The sequence below is a fragment of the Heliconius melpomene genome, chromosome 1 (genome assembly GCF_056956725.1).
Source record: "Heliconius melpomene rosina isolate 202511_hmr_F chromosome 1, ASM5695672v1, whole genome shotgun sequence".
NCBI classification, from domain to species: domain Eukaryota; kingdom Metazoa; phylum Arthropoda; class Insecta; order Lepidoptera; family Nymphalidae; genus Heliconius; species Heliconius melpomene.
The window spans coordinates 9,396,015-9,416,473 of record NC_140389.1 but is presented as its reverse complement, the minus strand read 5'-3'; the positions used below and the strand labels follow the sequence as shown (position 1 = coordinate 9,416,473).

The 20,459-nt window shown below is 34.1% G+C and overlaps 3 protein-coding genes across 4 annotated transcripts in view; 1 reads left to right on the top strand and 2 right to left on the bottom strand.

Annotated features, from left to right (window-relative positions):
- The window catches only part of smog (G-protein coupled receptor 158 smog), a 38,037-nt gene extending 37,117 nt beyond the window's left edge, over nt 1-920 (bottom strand). For both annotated transcript variants that reach the window (XM_085198802.1, XM_085198896.1), the window contains exon 1: nt 522-920. The gene's annotated coding sequence lies outside the window, so the exon portion shown is untranslated. The remainder of the gene's footprint in view (nt 1-521) is intronic.
- A 2,748-nt stretch (nt 921-3,668) lies between these two features.
- Rab3GAP1 (RAB3 GTPase activating protein subunit 1) lies at nt 3,669-20,372 on the bottom strand. Its single transcript, XM_085198359.1, has 4 exons — nt 19,042-20,372; nt 18,367-18,551; nt 4,944-5,199; nt 3,669-4,497 (listed from the first exon to the last, which is right to left on the bottom strand). Exons 1-4 carry the CDS (start codon nt 20,287-20,289, stop codon nt 3,736-3,738), a joined length of 2,451 nt encoding a protein of 816 aa, XP_085054485.1. The 5' UTR covers nt 20,290-20,372; the 3' UTR covers nt 3,669-3,735.
- Nucleotides 5,675-18,352, top strand: haf (leucine-rich repeat and fibronectin type-III domain-containing protein hattifattener). Its single transcript, XM_085198249.1, has 5 exons — nt 5,675-6,014; nt 14,931-15,089; nt 15,173-16,720; nt 16,844-17,384; nt 17,474-18,352. The coding sequence occupies exons 1-5, from the start codon at nt 6,012-6,014 to the stop codon at nt 17,734-17,736; spliced, it is 2,514 nt and encodes an 837-aa protein (XP_085054375.1). The 5' UTR covers nt 5,675-6,011; the 3' UTR covers nt 17,737-18,352.
- Nucleotides 20,373-20,459: the final 87 nt, after the last annotated feature.

The window sequence follows — 20,459 nt, the reverse complement described above, 5'->3', positions numbered from 1 at the left end:
GTCGAAAGTTTGTATGAAACTTCGTTACTACAAATGCTAGGAGTCTCAAATTTTGCATAGACGTCACTAAGACGTAGTCATGGAGACAGAAATTAATAATAAAGTAGTTCACGCAGGCGAAGCCGCGAGCGGGCCGCTAGTAAGTTATAAAAATAAAATTTCTTAAAAAATATTTCATTAAAAAAACCCTTACCTACTTAGTACTATTTAAATTATTTATGTATAAGAAATTACTATAATCAATTATCTACTCCATGGCAAAACAAAATGTAATCTCTATTAACACCGCCTTAAAATATAAGCATATTTTAAAACAAGGATTATTATATCCTATTTCAGAAGTTTAAAAAATATGCTTAATATGTAACATCACAAAATAAAGCTTTCTTTCAAGGTCGTATCTTTGCCATTCGATTTTGAAACAATGCTTTCGCGAGTTTGGGATTGCTGCAATTTTTTACCAAACAAGGATAAATCCTTATTATGAATGTAAGAAACACTTGTAACAAGTAAGTACCCACCTATGTTGACCGAACTTGGCAGAGTAAGTCCATGTAGAGATGAATCATTCCGATGTCTTCAAGTACCATTAAACAGGTCAATACATTATTAAAATTCGGCTGTTCATACAAATCCCGTACACTCACTTCTCATAACTGTTACAACTATAAAGTTTAATGCCAAATATCAGATTAGATCCAGTTGCCTATACATTAACTACGTTGTAGCGTTTTAGATGGGTTTAAATGTTATCACAGGAGAGCAAAAGGCCTGGAATCGACCAGGCGTCCCGCCGCGCCACTGAACGAGAGCTGCGAGGCTCCCGGCCCGCGCTGCTCCGCGCATGCGTACGGCTCGCCTTCTTAACGCCCGCAACGTGTCCCGACTCCCGACGCTCCTGCCGCACACTCGCCTCATCACCTCTACATTACTTACCCACGTAAACTCCACGTACACCTACATAACTGAGCTAGCAATATGCCGCATTACTAACATTTTCAACCGCCTGTCCGGAATCTAATATCCTACATATTATACGAATAGTACAATGGAAGCCTCATAAATGATACTCCGATTCGAGGAGTTTAATGTCATCTCGTTAGACCATACGAAAGGTACATCATATTGAAATGATATAAACGTAATATAATTAGATATTTTTCACTTCTAAGAAAGCTCAACAGTAGAGGATTGAGTATAAATACTTATTGTTATATGATGTCTATATCGTGGAAAATAGATTGATTTAGATTTCAGGGGATTACCTGTAATTATTCGTGTGAGGTTTAAAATCTGTATATATAAAGTTAAAGATTAAAAAATATCAATTGGATCCGATTTTAAACCTATAATAGAAGCTCAAAATCCTATCAGCAGAATTATTGTCTGTCTGGCTATTTTTTTGCTCGTGAATCACGTAACGAGATAGAAATTAATGAATTTTGGTATAATAAGAGCTTCGAATCTGGAACTTACGTATAATTACTGATAACTCTACACGTTAATACTAGCATGTATAGATTAAAGACTTTACTAAATTATAGGATAGTTTCATCCTGGTGTACAATATAATTATCGTGGGAAAAATAAAGTGAAGATAAATTTGTACTTAATTTTAACGAAAATTGTTTTTAAAATGCGGGTATCGCCACCGTCGCCCTGTCGAGATTAATCTCTGAAGAATATCTGTTTATATTGTGTTATGAAAGAACAGTTTCAAGCATATTGCTGCGATTTCATAAATACCTTCGTAAATATTCATGCAAAACCATTGAAAGTTATAAATGTATTGATTTTTATTTATGAGAAGGACACGTGTATAAGAAACTAACACACGTTATTGTAAAAGGCCAAACTGTAAATAGAATAATATAACCTTTGAGCTCGCCCATTTATTTCTACACACAGAAGGCCACGCAAATTTCCTTTGATACGAGCAGCGTTATAGGAATTTCGTAGGTGAATTAAATATAACATGAATGAATAACATAATGATAGATAATGTTTCCGTCGTATCACATCTAATTGGCAGAATTTAGATTTTTTGATAATATTTTAAAGTTATTTTAGCGGATAGACGTTCTTGACTGTTCGTGTAGAGTTTCCCGGCAATTTTTGTTATATTTGTGGTTTATATACAGGAAGAGGTCATAAAAGAGCAATCACATTTCTGATAGAAGAGTGTTGCAAAGCAGATTTTAGCTTTGATACACGCAATTAGGATAAATATGAGGTGTGTCATATTTGCTGTCTCCTGCCCTACAGTATTCAGTATTAAGCCAATTGGGGCTTAACGACCGCATTAGAAATTAATAAATAATAATCCAACCTTTACGTCTTCGTTAAACTATCAAAAAAAGAAGCCAAGAAGGACATCGTTCGTTGTCGTCACTGAAAACTTTTTAGAAAATCGCAAACTTTTTAGTAACGCGCTGTGGGTTCGATCCCCACTTGAGGAAATGAAATATTTATTTAAATTTATATTTTCATTTCTTCGCTCTGGTGTCGAGGCAAAGCGCGGCGTTGAGTTCCACACAACATGCAATGGCTCCTGGAATTCGGCGGAAAATGGGGAACCAAATGTCTTAACACTAGGTTCCATCTGCCTACCCTGCTGTGTGCGGGATATAGCGTGATGCTAATAATTTCTTTTTACAGATATATAAGGTATTTTATACTTAAATTTATATCCATGTATCCCTGAGTAGTATGAATAAGACATACCCACTATACATATCTACAATGAATATTATATATCGTAACACGTGTCCGGTTAAACACACTTTCACTGAGCAATTAATCTGAGTCCACCTGAGAGATATCATTTACACACAACGACCTCTTTACCTGCTCTCTTAAGTACGGCCTTGTTATACCGTTAGACTTTTAAGAGTTGAAAATTTGTAAAAATGACTGAAATCAAATTTAAAATTTCATTTCATTAAAAATAAAATCAGATTCACGCTTTCACCCGCGTAGCAGTGTAGGTAGACAGACAATCTAGTGTTAAAACACTCCTATTTGAACCTTTTGGAGTAATAGGTAAAAACTATAAAATAAAATGGTTTTTTTTAAATATTTTTTTATTATCTCTGTATAAAATTTATAATATATATTATGAACAATAACAAGAGGTTTAAAAATGGTTTAAAATGTACATATGTTAAGTGATAGCTTTGATGATAACCAAGAAATTTATATTTTATGAAGGAATTTCTAGCTTTTGGATAAAAGATAGTATAATTTTTATATCATTTCATTTTTACATATATATCGTATTTAGAATTCGAACATTAACTATATAACCGTTAACAATATAATCCATTTCCATCACTTATACCATAAATAATCTATAATTTGAACTAGCAGTACTATTCTTAACCACTATCTACACATAGTAATCTAGCTACTTCACAGACACATGTATCATTATGCATCCAATTGACAAAGTAATTATACATTTCGTTATCTTTTTAATTATTATACCAAGAACGAACAAACTAATAAATAAAAAATATATAAACATATGAATATTATTTAGCTTAATAATTAAATTACTCAAGTAATAATTGTTTATTCTTTTGTAAAAGCAATCAATTCCTATTTCTTTTCACGATTGTGCCCTTTCGTCACGACGGCCTCCTTCCTATCATCTATCATCAACATAGGATTTTTTTTTTTTAACTTAGTCGTACATAAAAATCGTGATACTTTAATTAATTAGTAAATTTAATATTACAAGCACACAATTCTTTCAGTGAAAGCACCAATTATAATCATATCGTTAGAGAGAGCAGCGCGCATCACCTGTGGTGCGACTTCGTCCTTTACCCGTAAAGTGAACTCACGCCGCGTCGGCGCAGGTAAAGCGCCCCCCATAGCATTTAGAATCCTTGATCTTCCAGCAACATCCAAAGGTTTTCCCTCCGCACTATTAGCCAATACTTTTCGAACACAAATAGAACGACAAGCTTCTTTTTCCGCTTCGAATAATTCCCTTGTGGCAATTTCATAAGTACGTCTCTTATCTACACCGCCAATTGAGGAGCTTGTGGACGTAGCCCCTTCGGATACAGCTTTTGCTGCGCCTGCTCTCAAAATAGCCGGTAGCAATAGTTCTGCCACCGCGCCTATAGTACGTGATCGAAGAAAATGCAGTACTTGCTCAGCCTCTCGTGTTTCATCAAATAGGCGCCTTTGCCGAGCTGCCGGTACTGGTCTCGCAACGTTCCAAGCCTCAACCCAAGGGTTTCCAGGTAAAAGCATACGATCTCCTAAAGAACCGCCTTCAGCTGGTTTCCAATCGCGAGGAGAATACCATCGTACAAAATCACATAATTCTGCGCCAGGGTTAGCAGCTTTAAACGCTTCCATATCAGATAGTAGAGAAGCGCTCATCATTTTTGCCCTTAGCTCAGATGCTCTTGCATCATCACCTAATCTTACCATAAGCTCTGCATCTTCTTCCAACTGATCTTCTGTTTTAGGTGCCGGGTCCTATATAAAGAAAAAATAAAAATATATTTAGCATTACTGAGTGTCTTTAGCTGATACGACCAAATACATTGATCGTGGGGATCAGTGTATTGCTTTTCACTAACAAACTGCTCATAAGTAACAATTAGTATGCCAATTATTATTAAATCAGTTAAATATAAAAAAACAGCTTAGTGTTACGACACTCCGCTCTCCACTTTCCGTCGATTTTTAGAGGCCGCTCAATGCCGTTCTTTTGTCTCGAAACGAGAGCGAAGAAATGAAAATATTAATATATTAAAATTCCTCTAATCGAGTCGAACCCACAACCTGTCGCGTTTACAGCCACACGCTTGTGCTGCTGCATCACTGGAAATCTACACATATTCGATAAGAAAAAGTTTTTCTATATTACATTTAATCAAGGGCAAATAACTATAATTTAATCAAAATTTCATCTAGAATACCTGTGTACGAGGAATATAAAGCGGAGCTCCATTTTTTAATTTTGCATCTTCAAGGCGGCTAAGACGTCCAACCGGCCTATCCCATGGCAATTGATCATCGGCCGCTTCATCATCAGTACAGTCAAAAAATTCCTCATCAGACGAGTTCCCCAGAGCACTCGCTGATCCTTCTTGCGCTCTTTTGATACAGCAATTAAGTAGCTGAAGTTTTTGATGCAGTAGACACGTTCGTGCATTCGGTGCGCCATCTAACACTCTATAAAATATAAAATACACAATCTTAATGTTTAATAGGTACATTGTGTAAACTCATAACTAGGCCCCTAATTTTTATCCAACTTTCTCTTGAAATATTTAAAAAATATAAACACATGACCTCGAAAAACAGACACTAAATCAAAAGAATGCGCGAAAGATCTCCACTAATCGGCGGAATATTTTCTCTTTTGGACACTCATGTTTAGCGTTAAATGTATAGACAACTAAGCACGACTAGCAGAAACAGTGTATTGTACTGTATAATTTAGTATTATAGATTAAACAATGTGAAATATTGTTAAACTATTTCTCATAAGTTTTTCTAATTTGTTAGTTAGTATGCCATGACCTACAATCCACGCGGAGTAACTTAAACGCGCGAACGCTCCGAGAACCGTTATCATATTGAATTACTAATATGAAGCGAGACCAGATAGCACGGGCAGACGTGAGTATAGCAACTTTTTCAAGATGCTTAATGTCTAATCGGTCGGTGAACCGTTTGTTTACCGGAGCCGGTGCGTCCACGGCAGCCGTGTGTAGGTCAGGGAGCTGTAGTGGGGACCGCGCGCGGCAGTCCGCCGCCGACGAGAGCCGCGTGCGCATCATCTGGCAGCCATGGGCTAAACCGACCTTACCAGATTGACACCGTTACCAAAAGCCTCTAGCTCGAAAGTGACCTCTTTCCCACTGTTTTGAACTAAATATGTTGGACTCGAGTGTTTGATCAAAATCCTAGCGTGACAGTGATTGTAAAAAGTGGTCAGTTTCATAGAATATTCTGAAAAGTGCAAAGGATTTAACCACAAAATGGTAAGAACCGAGAAAAAAATATCTTTAAAAAATATATTAAAGTATTAAGAGATTCAAAATAAATGCAATGATCCTCAATAATTAGCAATTAAAAATATCTTGTAATCTTTAAATGTATCTATATTTTTTGTCTTTAATAAAAATACCCTAAGCTCTGCTTGCAATTATTTGATAGAACATACGTAAATCAAAATGATATTAATATTGTAAAACAATGGGTTCACGACAAGAAATGTTCTATAATGTTACTCTTAAAGTAAAAAGGTTTGATAATAATTGATTTAATGAAACAATAAGCTTTTAACGCATTGTATATTCATACATTTTCTTCATTTATTAATAAGTCAATAGTTAAAAGTATTTATAAGTATTTTTTATATTATAAGTATTTTTAAACATAATTTTATTAAATAAAAAAATATAATTATGTAGGTCTGATAAAAAAAAATCATAAATCTACGTATCTGTGTCACATAACATTATATAAAAGAAAGCTCTTTGCATAATTTGTAAGTATAAAAATGTAGACCACATAATATATACCACAAAATAAAACCAATTGTAATAAAAACATATATTACTATTGGTTTATATTATATATTTTTCCATTATTTATTAGGAATATTTAGAAATGTACTAAATGCACTACTCAATCAGAATAACAATTATAGACCAGCAAATTTAAAAAGGAATATATTATATACCTATTGTGGATTTTAATCGAAGCAGCATTTTGAGAAAAGAGAAAAATATTACTAAGTATATAAAAATATAACTAATTAAAACTAAGTTCTCAGCTTCTCACTGGAATTCCACATAATTATTAAGTGGCTAAGGACCACGTCTTTGTCTTAAAACGTGAAATTTAAAATAATGAATTCCCCCGAGTGCGCGTTGGACCAAGAATCTTCCCGTTTAGTCGACACTTTTCCACTGCGCTATGCGCATGAGCTCAAATAGTAAATAATTATTGAACAATTAATTTAAATATTTTTTTATACGAAATGATAAAAGTACGATAGACGAGTTAAGTGATGAATTTGACAAGTTTAAGCCTAAATCTCTCTAATCTGCATACACTTATTCTAAAAGAAAGACCATTTTCTAAAGCAAAAGATATACCTTCGTTAACTCGTATCTTCAATTTTGCTCATTTTAGAACAGTCATATTACCTCTAACTGAACAATAATAATAATGCTCTTAAGAGTTAACAACAATTCAAGTGTAATTTGGTTGAGAATTGACAACTAGTTCTACTTAATTTAACTTGGCTTATCACTTTTAAGTCGATCCAAAAAATCATACAAGTTGAAGGAAAACTAATATGGTTCTTATAAAATTGAGTTAAACTTGCTATAAATAAAGCATATAAGTTTTTAAAAAACGTCTAAATATTATATTATTCGACGAGGTCAAACACTTATAGAGCCGCGTTAAGAAGAACATCGATTTACCTCTGTTGGCTGTTAAAGAAACTTCCGTAAATTTCACTAGAGATAGGAATGAATAAAAACTCCATGCCGTCGAACCCGAGACAATAAGACTATAACTGTGTCGTCTAATACAGAAGCTATGACGACGAGTTGCGTGCACCGTGAGAGCGTCTTTGTGGTTCACCACTACGGCTAAATGAATTAATTTGCTTGCTTCAATGAATTCTTTAATACGCTACATGTAAAGTGTTATTCTTCTTAATTTTTTTTTTGGTGTATCCCGCACACAGCAGGGTAGGCAGAGGGAACATGAGGGAAGGTGTTAAAACACTCTTCAATGTTCCGCTGAATTCTAGAGGCATTGCGTGTTTTGGTGTTGAGCAGCGGAAGTCAAGGCCGCACTTCATCTCGACACCAGAGGGAAGAAATGAAAATATTAAATATTTTATTTCCTCGAGTGGTAATCGAACCCACAACCTGTCTCGTTTACAGTCACACGCTTGGGCCCCTACGCCACGACTGGCCTCTTAATCAAAGAAAGTATACATATATATTTTTTTATTACTACATGTAACGTCAAATATAGAAAGAGCGCAACACGGTGCAACGAGCGTGCGATTTCTTCTCTATTCAATTTATTTAGTCATGATTAAGAACTGAGGAGTAATTGATATGCCTATATGTATAGTATACACACATATGTATAATTCAAACTCCATTAGAAAGCTAGAGGGTAGAGTTCAAAGACCCATACGTAGATTAATAAAATTGTTAGACAAACCAGAATAAAAAAAACCGTACCTTCCCCGGATTCTTAACAATAAACAAAAGAAACGAATATATTTAAAAGCTTACGCAATGTCTTATTTCATTATATAAATTAAGTAATGAAAGTTTTTTTTAATAATTTATTGTGTTGTATTCTTTTTTATTATTAAAATATTAATTAAAAAATATATTAATATAGTTAATTACATATTTTATGTAATAACACTTGGGGCTATTGTTGTGGAGTCTGACTGTAAACGTGATAGTTTTGAAATCGAAACACTTACCTGCTCTAGCACGACAACGCGCGGCGTTGAGTTTCGCCCCACAACATACAATGTTGAATGTGTGGAGAATAGAGACAATAGGTTTCTCCTATCTATCTTAATAAGCAGAAAAATCCTTGAGCCTGTTTTCTCTATTAACCCTTTGCCATTGTACTATAGTCAGGACGTATCTGATACTAGTTGGCACACGATGGCTGTAAGTTACTTTTTTACTTGGAAGGTTCTAACTATCTCTAATTATCTATTATATAATATACTTTTTTGTTGATAAAGAGAAAATGCAATATTTCGTTCTTTTTTAGGTGTAGAAAGTCGAAAACGGAGTATTTTTTAAATAGACACAAATACAACAGGTGCAGGAATATAAATAGCAATAAGAAAAATACGTTATAGCAAAGGAATTCGATAATAGTTTATTAAACTAGACAGGTGCGAAGCGCAGCGACATTCATCTTCACGTCACGTGCCAAGATTGATCGACCCTGGTCATTAAACCTTAAAGATGGTATAACCTGGATCTTGTTACAGAACAGATAAATTTCCGATGAAATATTGTTACTAAAACAATTGGAAAAAATTTGCAAGGCCTATCGCACTGTATCCCTGAATGCCTCCCTGGTGCTTGCTGGATTGCTGCCACTCGATCTCAGGGTGCAAGAGGCAGCGGCCCTCTATGAGATCAAGAGGGGGAGATCCGAAGCCTGGCTTGGGGACAGGCAGATCGAGCGGAGAGTTGGGCCCTTCGGATTGCAGCACCCAGCAGAGAGAACAGCCCTCAAATTCTTCAGCCTGGAGGACCGAGAGCAGGTGGATAGGCACAACTGCCAAGCAGTGCGAATGTTTACAGACGGGAGTAAGTTTGAAGAGCGAGTTGGGGCGGCCATATCCGTATGGAATGGTGACGCGGAAACCAGGGCCTTCAAACTGAAACTTGCTTCGCACTGCTCGGTCTACCAGGCTGAGCTTCTGGCGCTGTGCAGGGCCACCGCCCTAATGCTGGAAAATCCGGCCAGCTCTTTTGGCCTATACACCGACTCGAGATCATCACTCGAGTCGGTGATAGGCCAAAGGTCCCTCCACCCACTAGTAGTGCAAATTAGGGACAACCTGAGGCGTTGTCGCACCCAAAATAAGCACGTGTGCTTATTTTGGGTGAAGGCACACGCAGGACTGGAGGGGAACGAGCGCGCGGACGAGCTGGCCAAGCTAGCGACCAAACTGAAGAAAAGGCCAGACTACGACGCGTGTCCGATTTCATTCGCCAAACGACTTCTTCGTCAGAAGTCGATTGGCGAATGGAATCGGAGATACCAGTCTGGCCAAACGGCCTCCGGTACAAAAATGTTCTTCCCAGATGTGGCCGGCGCCTACAAGACCACCAGGAGGATCAAGATGGATACGATATTGACTCAAATATTGACCGGCCACGGTGGGTTCTCCCAGTACTTACATAGGTTTAAGTGCAGGGAGAGCCCATCGTGCATCTGTGAGCCGGGCACCGCAGAGAGCGTGACTCACATTCTGTGCGAGTGTCCGGTCCACAGTGGTGAGAGGGCCCAACTCGAGATCCAAACCGGGAAAAGGATAACAGCGGACAGCCTAAAAACACTGATAAGGGACAAGGAGAGCCATGAGGCATTTGTGAGTTTCTGTAGGAGCGTGGGCAGCAAAGCAATAGAAAGGAACAAATAAATTAATAATAAATTCAGCGTCGCATTCGCACATTCAGTTATTCTACATAAGCTATTTAAAATCAGAAAATTCTAAAGTTAAGCTCATTATTGGCTTAGTGCCACTTTCTCCAATTTAAATCAGTAAAAATATAATGTATTGCGAATAAAGTCTCTGATTACGTCAGAGGGACGGATATTTAATATAAAAAAAAAAAAAAAAAAAAAAAAAAAAAAAAACAATTGGAAATAATTCTAGCACAACTGGGGATTCTAATATATCTATTACATATAAGAAAAATGTAAGTGATCGCTGTCTGTACATGGAATATATATTAGAAAAACTTTTATTGGGGGCAACTATTTTACCAATGTAATACAACACAAAACAATAAATTTTAATAGTTTTGTCTGTTTTTGTTGCACAAACGAGAATTGAAAACTGAAAATAATTCACTAGCGTGAAATATTTACTTCATAATGTGTGATTATTCAAAGTACGAGTATAGTATAGAGTTACGCCGTATAAATTGAATACGTAGCAGGGGTAGGAGTACTTATCAACACTTAGTTACCCAACAATTAAAGTGCATAAGATTATTGAAAATATATAAAAATACATCAACAGATACAATATTGGTAGATAGTCGATCAAATATCCGCGTCAGCATAAATACCTAGAATTGTACGGCAAGATGGTCGCGCGTCGCTCGCCATCTCGGCCGCGCTTTTACGTCCCCACTCATCATTACGCATCACCGCATGCCGCCGTTTTTACTCGCATACTTAATACAAACGTACTTGAATTCTATCTTTTAATTGTTACTTTAACTAATATAAACAATTGACAGCCAAATATTTAAATATTTACATCACTAATATATGTACGTAAGCTGTTACGAAACACTATTTATGAAAAATTTAATATTTTTTGTTTTGGAATACCGTTGTGGTCCATATATTTTACCTCATTATTTTTGATATTAACAATTTATACAAATTTATACATAAGGGTGATGAACACGTTTCGTGTATTCGAAACTTTATTACTAAAACCGAGCTCTTATTTTACGAAATAATTTAATAAATCATGTAATGCTACATCAAGGTATCTATTATTCAATTAACAGAGGCCACTTATTATTTACTGATAAAAGGAAATTGCAAAAAAACTTGTATAATATTATATGCGGAAAAAAAATTGCCTACTAAGGGTAATTGGCGTATAAAAATCGTACTGGATATTGGCCACGCCTTGATGAAAATGTAAAACTTCCCGTCAATTGAATTATAACGTACACATAATTTGTACGTTATTATTCAATTTTAAATTATATTAATTACAATTATATAACAATAATTTATCAATACTTTTTTTTTTTTAATTTGTGGGGTACAATTTCGAATCATTTGATTTTAAGTCCAGCATATCAAGTACTTAGCTTCTTTTCTATTAATAAATTATCAAAAAAAAAATTATAGATCATTCCTTATGTTTTTTTTTCAATTTGGTCAAAATAATAATTGTGTGTAATAATTGTTTCCTTGACTATTTCAATTCGGACAGTACAGAAATATATAGAATATAATAAATATATAGAAAAAAATATATAGAATAAATTACCAATATTAAAGGAAAAATTTAAAAAGAATGACAATTGTAATAAAGCATTACTAACCAATTTCTCGCAAAAAATAGCGTACAAACACAGTGACACTCGTTAGTTACAATCAATTAGCCGTTATATCAAGAAAATACGACCACACTTTCTACAAAAAGATAATCATAGAGAGATCTTTTTTTGTTTTTTATTTATATAAAGCACAACTGATATTAACTTGATATCGATATTACTATCATTTAATAAGGGCAATCAGTATTAGAATCTTAATTTAAATATAGATATTTTGGTCTCTAAAGTACAAAAAAGTTAAGATTCGATTTTCTACGCATTAAATAATTTATATACATATATCTAAGTAAAATATTATAATATTATACCTACTATGGCAGTAATCAATAATGCTATATGTATTTAATATTAACCAAGTTAATGTATACCTTAAAAAAATTAAACGGAACCTCCGTAATTTTTTATATGTTATGTAAATTAGCATTTATTTCAAAGGTCAAAATATAATAAGAAAACTTGACTGTTATGAAGGTGAAAGTAGAAAGACTACTTCGTGTAATTTTGCTAAGCTTACTTTCTTATTATTTTGCAGTAAAAAGATATTCTTATGAAGACGCTATCTTGCGGGTTTTTTTTTAATCTTTTACCTTCATGCATCACTCCCATTGGTCAGGGTCAAAAAAAAACATGTCAAAATAAAGTTGGCATGTTTTTGCCCATTAAGTCCATAGACGCACTAGCAATTAAAGCACGGTATACTTTCATTAACTTACACCTTTTTATTAAAGTGTAACTAATAAAAAAAATAACATAAATATCGATCGATTATGTAAAAAATACATTTTTCTACTGCATCTTATTTAATTAATTAATATTTTCTTACATATTTTTTATAATTAAAGATATTGAATACCTAGAGCTAGAGATAACATTATACATATTGCTGAAAATTGCCACGAGGTGGCAGTGCAATATGACATATACTCGTAATACGAGGGTATTATCGAAAATTTGCGCCTCTACGCTACAATATTTTGTTAATCAGAAAACGACAAACCAAGATGAAAGATAAACTATATCCATAATTCATATCGAATTTCATAAATCCCGCAACTTAGACTTACTATACTTCAATTATATAATTTTAAATAATTTAAATGGATCTTTTTTTAGGGGTCAGAAGGATTTGAGCCCGCCGTATTGCGTAACAATTCGGTGGCGGACCTCACGCAGACGCGTGATCATCCCGATCATCATTCCCCGTAAAACCTTACAGAAAGATCAACCATATTTACGGAACTGTCACTTCTTACGGTATTAATTGAACCAAACCATAGCGCGATTCAGAATACATGTAGCGCCATCTAGTTTAGAGTTGTGATATCAGTTTGTCATTATTTCCTAATCTACATTTATTTAAAAAGTTACTAATGGTTTTTAATTAGTAAGTTATTGTTAGGAATAATTTTTATTGCGATAAATTATTTATTTAATATATAAGACTAATATTTTCTTTGAAAATACAGATTAAATCTTTAAACAACATTCTTATAGATTTGGACTGCTTTCAAACTTAAGTACCGTATTGTGTAAACATTCCGTACATTGGGATTACACCTGATTACACAGAAATAGAATTATTCCCTCATCAAATTTAATAGGGCCATATTATATTATTATATACTTTGAACTTATCTACAGAAGTATTATGTGTTAACATGATTGTATGTAAAAACCAAAAAATATGTTTCAATTTACAGATAACGTCAAGTTTTATTTAAAATGTTCTTATTTCCTACTTCGTTTTTTTATTAATTTAACATTAGGACGGCAACAATTTTTGATGTGCAACATACACAAACTATGACACAAAAAAGTATAGATATGACAAAGTAAAAATTATGAAAAAACGTTAGTCTCAACATAAGTATGTGTAATAATAACAATTTGCACTATTCTCAAATTACCTATAAAAAAATAATTTGTATTTCGCCATATAGTATGTTGAGAACAACATTGAAAGTAAAAAACACCTAGGTATACATTCTCTGTCATAGTAAGTGTGTACATTATATATATATCAATACCAATAGCACGTGAGCTCTCCAAATTAAAAATACTTTCTACTTAAACGTCAATATGAAATTGCTTACAAAGATTTGACGCCTTTAGTTAGCGCAAGAAAGTGAATCGTCAACATTTCTCTCGCATTGCATAGTCACCTCTGAACGAGTACCGTTATCGGCGAAATCGGATGGTGGCCTCAGTTGACGCACCCAAATAGGCTAGTAGTACAAACTTTACGGCACCGGCCACTCGTAAAAGTTAGAAGAACCTGTTTAAAATCAAGAATTTACATGTTAATTTGAATTTAAAAATGCTATTGTCCGCATTCGCGTCCCAGATCTTGTAGGCTTTAGTTAAACATAATTTTTACAATTTTCGTTCAATAATGTTGGTAAACGTAAATTTAACCAGAACTCATAATATGCAATACATACGTGCTTATAATTCAAATTAGAATTAATGAATGAATGAATTAATAAAAAAGATCAATCAATGAAAGTAAAGGGCAATGTTATCCTCATTAAAAATAGCAGTCTTGGTCGGCTGCACAATAGTCACGTACTATGGTACTCGTGCAGGGAAAGCCAGTTTTCCGGGCTAGTAGCTCGTAGCGACTGCTATGCACCTCTCTATACAACGGTCCGTGCACTGTTTGATTACTGTACGTCATTTAACGACGTATCTACTAGTCAATATCACGTAACGTAGTGTTGTATGGATTAATGTATAATACCCCAGTGTAATTGCAATATCTAACTACAGAGAAATCGATTTTATTATTACTTTTAAACAATATATATAATATGTAATTCTTTGTCTTGGGTAATGTTTATATTTGAAATGTTTTCATTGGATTTTTTAAAAATAAATAAAGGTGAAGGATTTGTATGGTCGAGCGCGCTAATCTTATGAATTTATCGAGGGAGGCTACAAGCTATTTTACACAACGTTAATCGTTCCAATATAACTACCTACGCTCTAATATAACAAGCAAATATATAAATACTGCGCAACAACGGTACAAAATCACTAATTGTTATTTTTTTTTTATTACAGATTAAATATTTACAAAATCACTTGTTGATGGCGACAGTGTTTATGACTATTGTCCAATTCACACAAGGGCAGTGTCCATGGAAAGATTTTCCTGATCTACAGGCAACTTGTGTGTGCGCTTTAAATCTAGCAAGGCAATTATCAGTGCAATGTGATCAGGTATTTAAACTTGAAAGTTTTTTTGTTTATTATATTTTTATATATTTCCTGAGTATAATATAATCTATGCCATATATTTTCAGGTTGATTTTCCAACGTTATTGTCCACATTGAACATAAGTGCAAGAAAAAATACAATAGATCTCTTATATATAAATAATTCAACTATTCCTGTATTAAGTAACGATATGTTCGCTAACTTAGCTATACACAATTTACAAATATCTGGATGCAAAGTAAAAAAGATTGAGGACAACGCATTTAGAGGTCAAGGACAGTATTTAAAAAATTTAAATTTGCAAGACAATGAGTTGACTGAAGTACCTGTTAGAGCCTTGAGAGTATTAACAAGTCTATCCCTATTGGATATATCTAAGAATAAAATAACATATATTGATAATTACTCTTTTACGACTTTACAAGAATTAACAACTTTAAAGTTATCAGATAATAACATTACGTTAGCGCCACAAGCTCTGTCTGGTTTAGAGAGCTCACTCAAAAATCTTAATTTAAAAGGAACAAAGCAAAAAACCGTGCCCGAATGTATCAAAGGACTACATAGCCTTGCTTTTCTGGACCTGTCACAAAACAGTATAAGAGAACTTCCAGGGCCTGATGGCGCGCTTACCTTTGATGGATTAGATTCGCTAACTGCACTGAACTTAGAAAGAAATTTATTAGTTAATTTAAGAAAAGATGCATTCTTTGGAATTAGAAGTACGTTAAGTTCATTAAGTCTTTTGAACAATCTTTTGCCAGAATTCCCTACTGAAGCAATAGCCACGCTAGCAGATTTAAGAGTTTTAGATATAGGATTTAATTTATTAAACAATTTACCCACTGATGCTTTTTTAAAAAATCCTTCTATAACTTTGCTTGCATTAGATGGAAATCCTTTACCAACTGTACCAGAAAAGGCGCTGGCTCATCTTAATCATTCTCTTAGAGGTCTAAGCCTTGGTGGTAGATTTTTAAACTGCGATTGTCGCCTTCGCTGGATTATTGAATGGATTCGTAATGGCGAATTGCAAGTTACTTCACGGGAAAGAAATCCTCAATTTTGTGGAAGTCCTTCCAATTTTCGTGAACGTGGATTTTACAGTTTTGAGCCAAATGAACTGGTTTGCGAAAATGACTCAAGAGGAAATCAACCAGCAACTATTATTAATAATGTTATCACTAATGAAAGTACATCATCGACATCATCAACTACCGAGCAATCAATTACCACTACGTCAACAGCATCCTCTAGTACTGCCATAAGTACTAGTGAAGCGACTACTCTCAAACTAACCACAACCCCTCCATCAACGACAAGTACAGGCAAAACTACTCGAGTTCCATCTGTACGTCCTGCAGCACCTAGTTGGCGCCATGCTCCAAACCAAAGACCACCTTTAATCATGAATTTTCCTCAACAAAAACCAAATATAGATGATACAAATGAAGTAATAGTAAAAAATGCATACAGGCAGGATAATTCTGTAATTATACAGTGGGATTCAGACGTTGCTAATATTCTTGGCTTCCGTGTAGTATATCGATTATTTGGAGATAAAAGTTTTAAGCAGGGTCCACCTCTTGAAGCAAGTGAAAGGGAATTTAAAATAAAAAATGTTCCATCACAGGTATGATTATAATAATTAATTATTACTTAATTATCTAAGTAATACTATTGATAAATCTTATTTTGTAATTTAAAAGCGTAAACTATTTTTAGGTAGATATATGAAAATCACTTTTATTTTCAGGAATGCATTGTTGTATGCGTTATTTCATTAGAAGAGGTTCATGTTAGCCCAGAAACTGTTCCCTATTCACAATGCCGAGAAGTCCGGACAGTATCTGCGGCTGCAACTAATATGGACAAAATCACTATCGCAGCCAGTGCTGCGATATGTGGAACAATTGTGGTTGCTGTCCTAGTATTTGCAGCTGCCTCTCGCCGTAGATCTCGTACAGTCCATCGGCTACATACTCAATTACCTGAAAAACTTCCTAATCCCTGCTGTGGGGGACTTACTGGAACACCAAGTCCTAGCGGGCCATTATCTTCACTAGCTACCATTGGTGCTTTTGGAAAACAAAGAGAATGGGATCAAGTGTCAGCTTACAGTGCCCGATCAATACCGCGAGCACGATCTTACACCGAAACAGCCGCCCCTGAACCCTTGCCTGGTCGGCCAGGGCGTGCGCGTTCACTAGCTGATGGTCAGTCGCAGCACAGTTACCCACACTCAAGTCGTTATGGACCACCTGGATACGCCGGGAGTTTATTAGGATCAAGGACTGGTAATTACACAATATGTATAATACAAATATTATTACGATTCTTATTTTTAAAATATCATTACGACACAAAACTTCTCCTTTTTTTATAGATTTAAGACAATCTCGACAATCATTGGGTGCAGCCTCAGAACGAGCATCACGGCTATCGATGAGCGGCGCAGCTGGCGGTGCCACTAGCGGAACTGCGGGATCACGAAGAAGACCGAGGTCTAGATCAAGGCCTGCTAGCAGATATAGCGTAGGTTCTCTAGGATTAGGATATTGCGATACTTCTGACAACTGGACGGATCATGACATGGACATATACATGGCGCGAAATGCGACCACTAGGGGGGGATTAGTGCCATTATAGCGCGCAATTAAAGTGATGGAGAGAAAAAAAACTCACACCTCGCCGTCTGAAAGGCGTAATAGACTAACAGGAAGAAATTGTGAGGCGCGTGTCTGCCCTCGTCACAATAATTATTGTCATAAACACTTGAAACAAAGTAGTGTGAACTGTGGAAGTTTTAAATGACATTGCAAAATTTGCTTGTTAGGCTACAGTCTGAAATGTAAATGTTATGTGTATGTGAAGGAATTATTTATTTCACAGTCCCTTTCATTACGAAGTTATATTTTTTCTATTATTGAAATAAGAAGAGTTATAGTTAAGTTTTTAAATAATAAAATACTTATATTGTATATATTATAGTTTTAAAAGTTAATACAATTTGAAGCTCAATCCAAATGGTGCTATTTCAATCAATGTATGTCACTTTTTAATATAATAAGTTGTAAATAATATTATATAATTTATTATAAATACGTAAAATGACGTGCTGAAATGTTTTTAATTTACAATAAAATCTTCTACATAGTTGTTAAGTCATGTTTGTGAAATAAAACGGATTTTTAGCAGAAAAATAATTATAAATATGTTTCTAATTAACATATGTACATTTACAACTCAAGAAATCAAAGAAAAACTGAGTTTACTCACCCAGGTACTAGTATTCGATGCTCCCATCTGTATTGTAGCTCTTGTGTAAATTCATACCAAAAGTGAGCAAGGTATGGAAGTCCACCTGCATCCATTAAGCGTGCAGAAGTAACTGATAACCTCCAAACAAGTCCATCCTCAGGGCTTGTCTTGACATAATTACATAATTTTAAGTCAACTCCATCCTGAAATGTTTCAGAGGAAAACATTAATATATATGAACAACAGTTTTTTCGTGAAATGTTTATATTAAATATAATAACAAAATTTATTTTAAGCACAGAAGTAGCAAAATAGTCCTTGAAGAATAGATCAATATTAAACTTATAAAGCAACAACTTGCAATTGAATATAGTTCAGTAGTAAAACTGATATTAAAATTTTTATTGACTATATATCACATGATTCACATGTAAATGGCAAAAGATCAAAAATAATATTTTGTGTTAAAGATGTTGATAATAATTCATTCACCTGAGTGGGAATCAAACCCACAACCACCACATTTACAGTCATATATGTGCTAATACACCACAAAAATCCCACAACTTAAATATAAAGCAATAAATAATACCTTGTTACTCTAAACTTCAAGTTTAATTAATTAATTTATTTATATGAGTGCTAATACACCTCAACAGTCCCACAATTTAAATATAAAACAATAAATAATACCTTTTTACTATCAACTTCAAGTTTAGAATAAGGAAATGTATTTTCTTCAACTGCATCAGGAAATACATAATATAATAAAGGCATCAACAAGTCATCATATATTGGTCCTTTGAATTCTGATACAAGGGTGTTTCGGCCAACAGCCGCCTTTACTAATTTTGATATAGTAATAGGTGCTTCTGTTATTTTATTCAATGGATTAACCAGCCCCAAACTTTTGCTTAATCCCAATATGTCCATAAGTAAATTATTATTATCTAATAAACTCATTACTTTTCCAATAATATCTGAGAGTTGACAGTTTATATTGTTTTTTAATTTTAAAGTTATGGTCCAAGTTGGAGCCATCATTGGATCTATGTCTGAAAATGTAGAAGAATCTACTATAGCACTTTCTCGAAAATGAGGCCATATTGCATTTAGAAGTGCACTATGTAAAGGGTTATTTTCAGAGCCAAAAGGCAATTCAATAAGTTTCTTAACATCAAAACCATCAATTGATAAAAATTCATTTGAATTACTTCTTTTTCGCCATGCAAATGAATCAGAATCTTTTAACTCATATGAAAATTTTGTAGATATTACAACAGCATCTAGAGGTACGGGTGATGATATTTTAGACTTGAATAAACTAACAAGGCCACTGAGGTGAGAGCACTGATTAGATATTCTTTTTAAATGAATTGTGTCATAATTTATTTTAAAGTCATTATCTTCATAAAGTCCTAAATAAGTATTTTGCCAGTGTTCTCTTATTTTAACAAACATTGGAATACCACAATCTACATTGGCAAATGCAATATTGGCAGCACTCATAATAAGTTTGATTAGGCTTCCCTCTACAAGTGGAGTGTTGGAATATAACATTAAATATCTCTTAAGGCCGAACCAATGAGATACTGGAAAAGGACTGCCATCTTCATCATCTAAAAAATTTGCAGTAGAGCTCCACAATCCTTCTTGAACTTCAGCCAGTAAAGACTGTTCATCTGACTCTATATCATTCTCAATACTTTTAACTGGTTCGAGCGCGTTAAAAGACAACGTTAACATTAAACTTCGATATTTTATATCCTCTGACTTCGTAATCCATTTCTTTGTATACTCAGGACATTTTTTCTTTAGTTTTGATTTGGATAAGTGCCACTCAGTTATCATTTCTTCTATTCTAGCAATCAGTACTTCCCATTCTGAAGCAGTGGTAAAATCTTGGTGGTAAATATCATACTCATCTATTTCTTCATTCATTTTTACTAACTTAAAGGTTTATTTTCTCTACAATAACAGGCAACAGCTGTGCTTGACAGATAACAACAATGACAATGTCAACTGTCAGATAAAATAGAGCCCATAGAAAATATATTACGTCAGTTAGTGAAGTTAGTGAGTAATAAATTAAAATAAAATAAATACAATTT

Excerpts from the sequence above, each read along its gene's own strand:
- haf (XM_085198249.1), top strand. Across the intron at positions 15,090-15,172 it reads TATCAGTGCAATGTGATCAG|GTTGATTTTCCAACGTTATT; the intron begins GTATTTAAACTT and ends ATATATTTTCAG. Across the intron at positions 16,721-16,843 it reads TAAAAAATGTTCCATCACAG|GAATGCATTGTTGTATGCGT; the intron begins GTATGATTATAA and ends TTTTATTTTCAG.
- Rab3GAP1 (XM_085198359.1), bottom strand. The coding sequence starts at position 20,289 with ATGAATGAAGAAATAGATGAGTATGATATTTACCACCAAGATTTTACC. Across the intron at positions 5,200-18,366 it reads CATCGAATACTAGTACCTGG|AGTGTTAGATGGCGCACCGA; the intron begins GTGAGTAAACTC and ends TATATTTTATAG. Across the intron at positions 4,498-4,943 it reads TTTATATTCCTCGTACACAG|GACCCGGCACCTAAAACAGA; the intron begins GTATTCTAGATG and ends TTCTTTATATAG.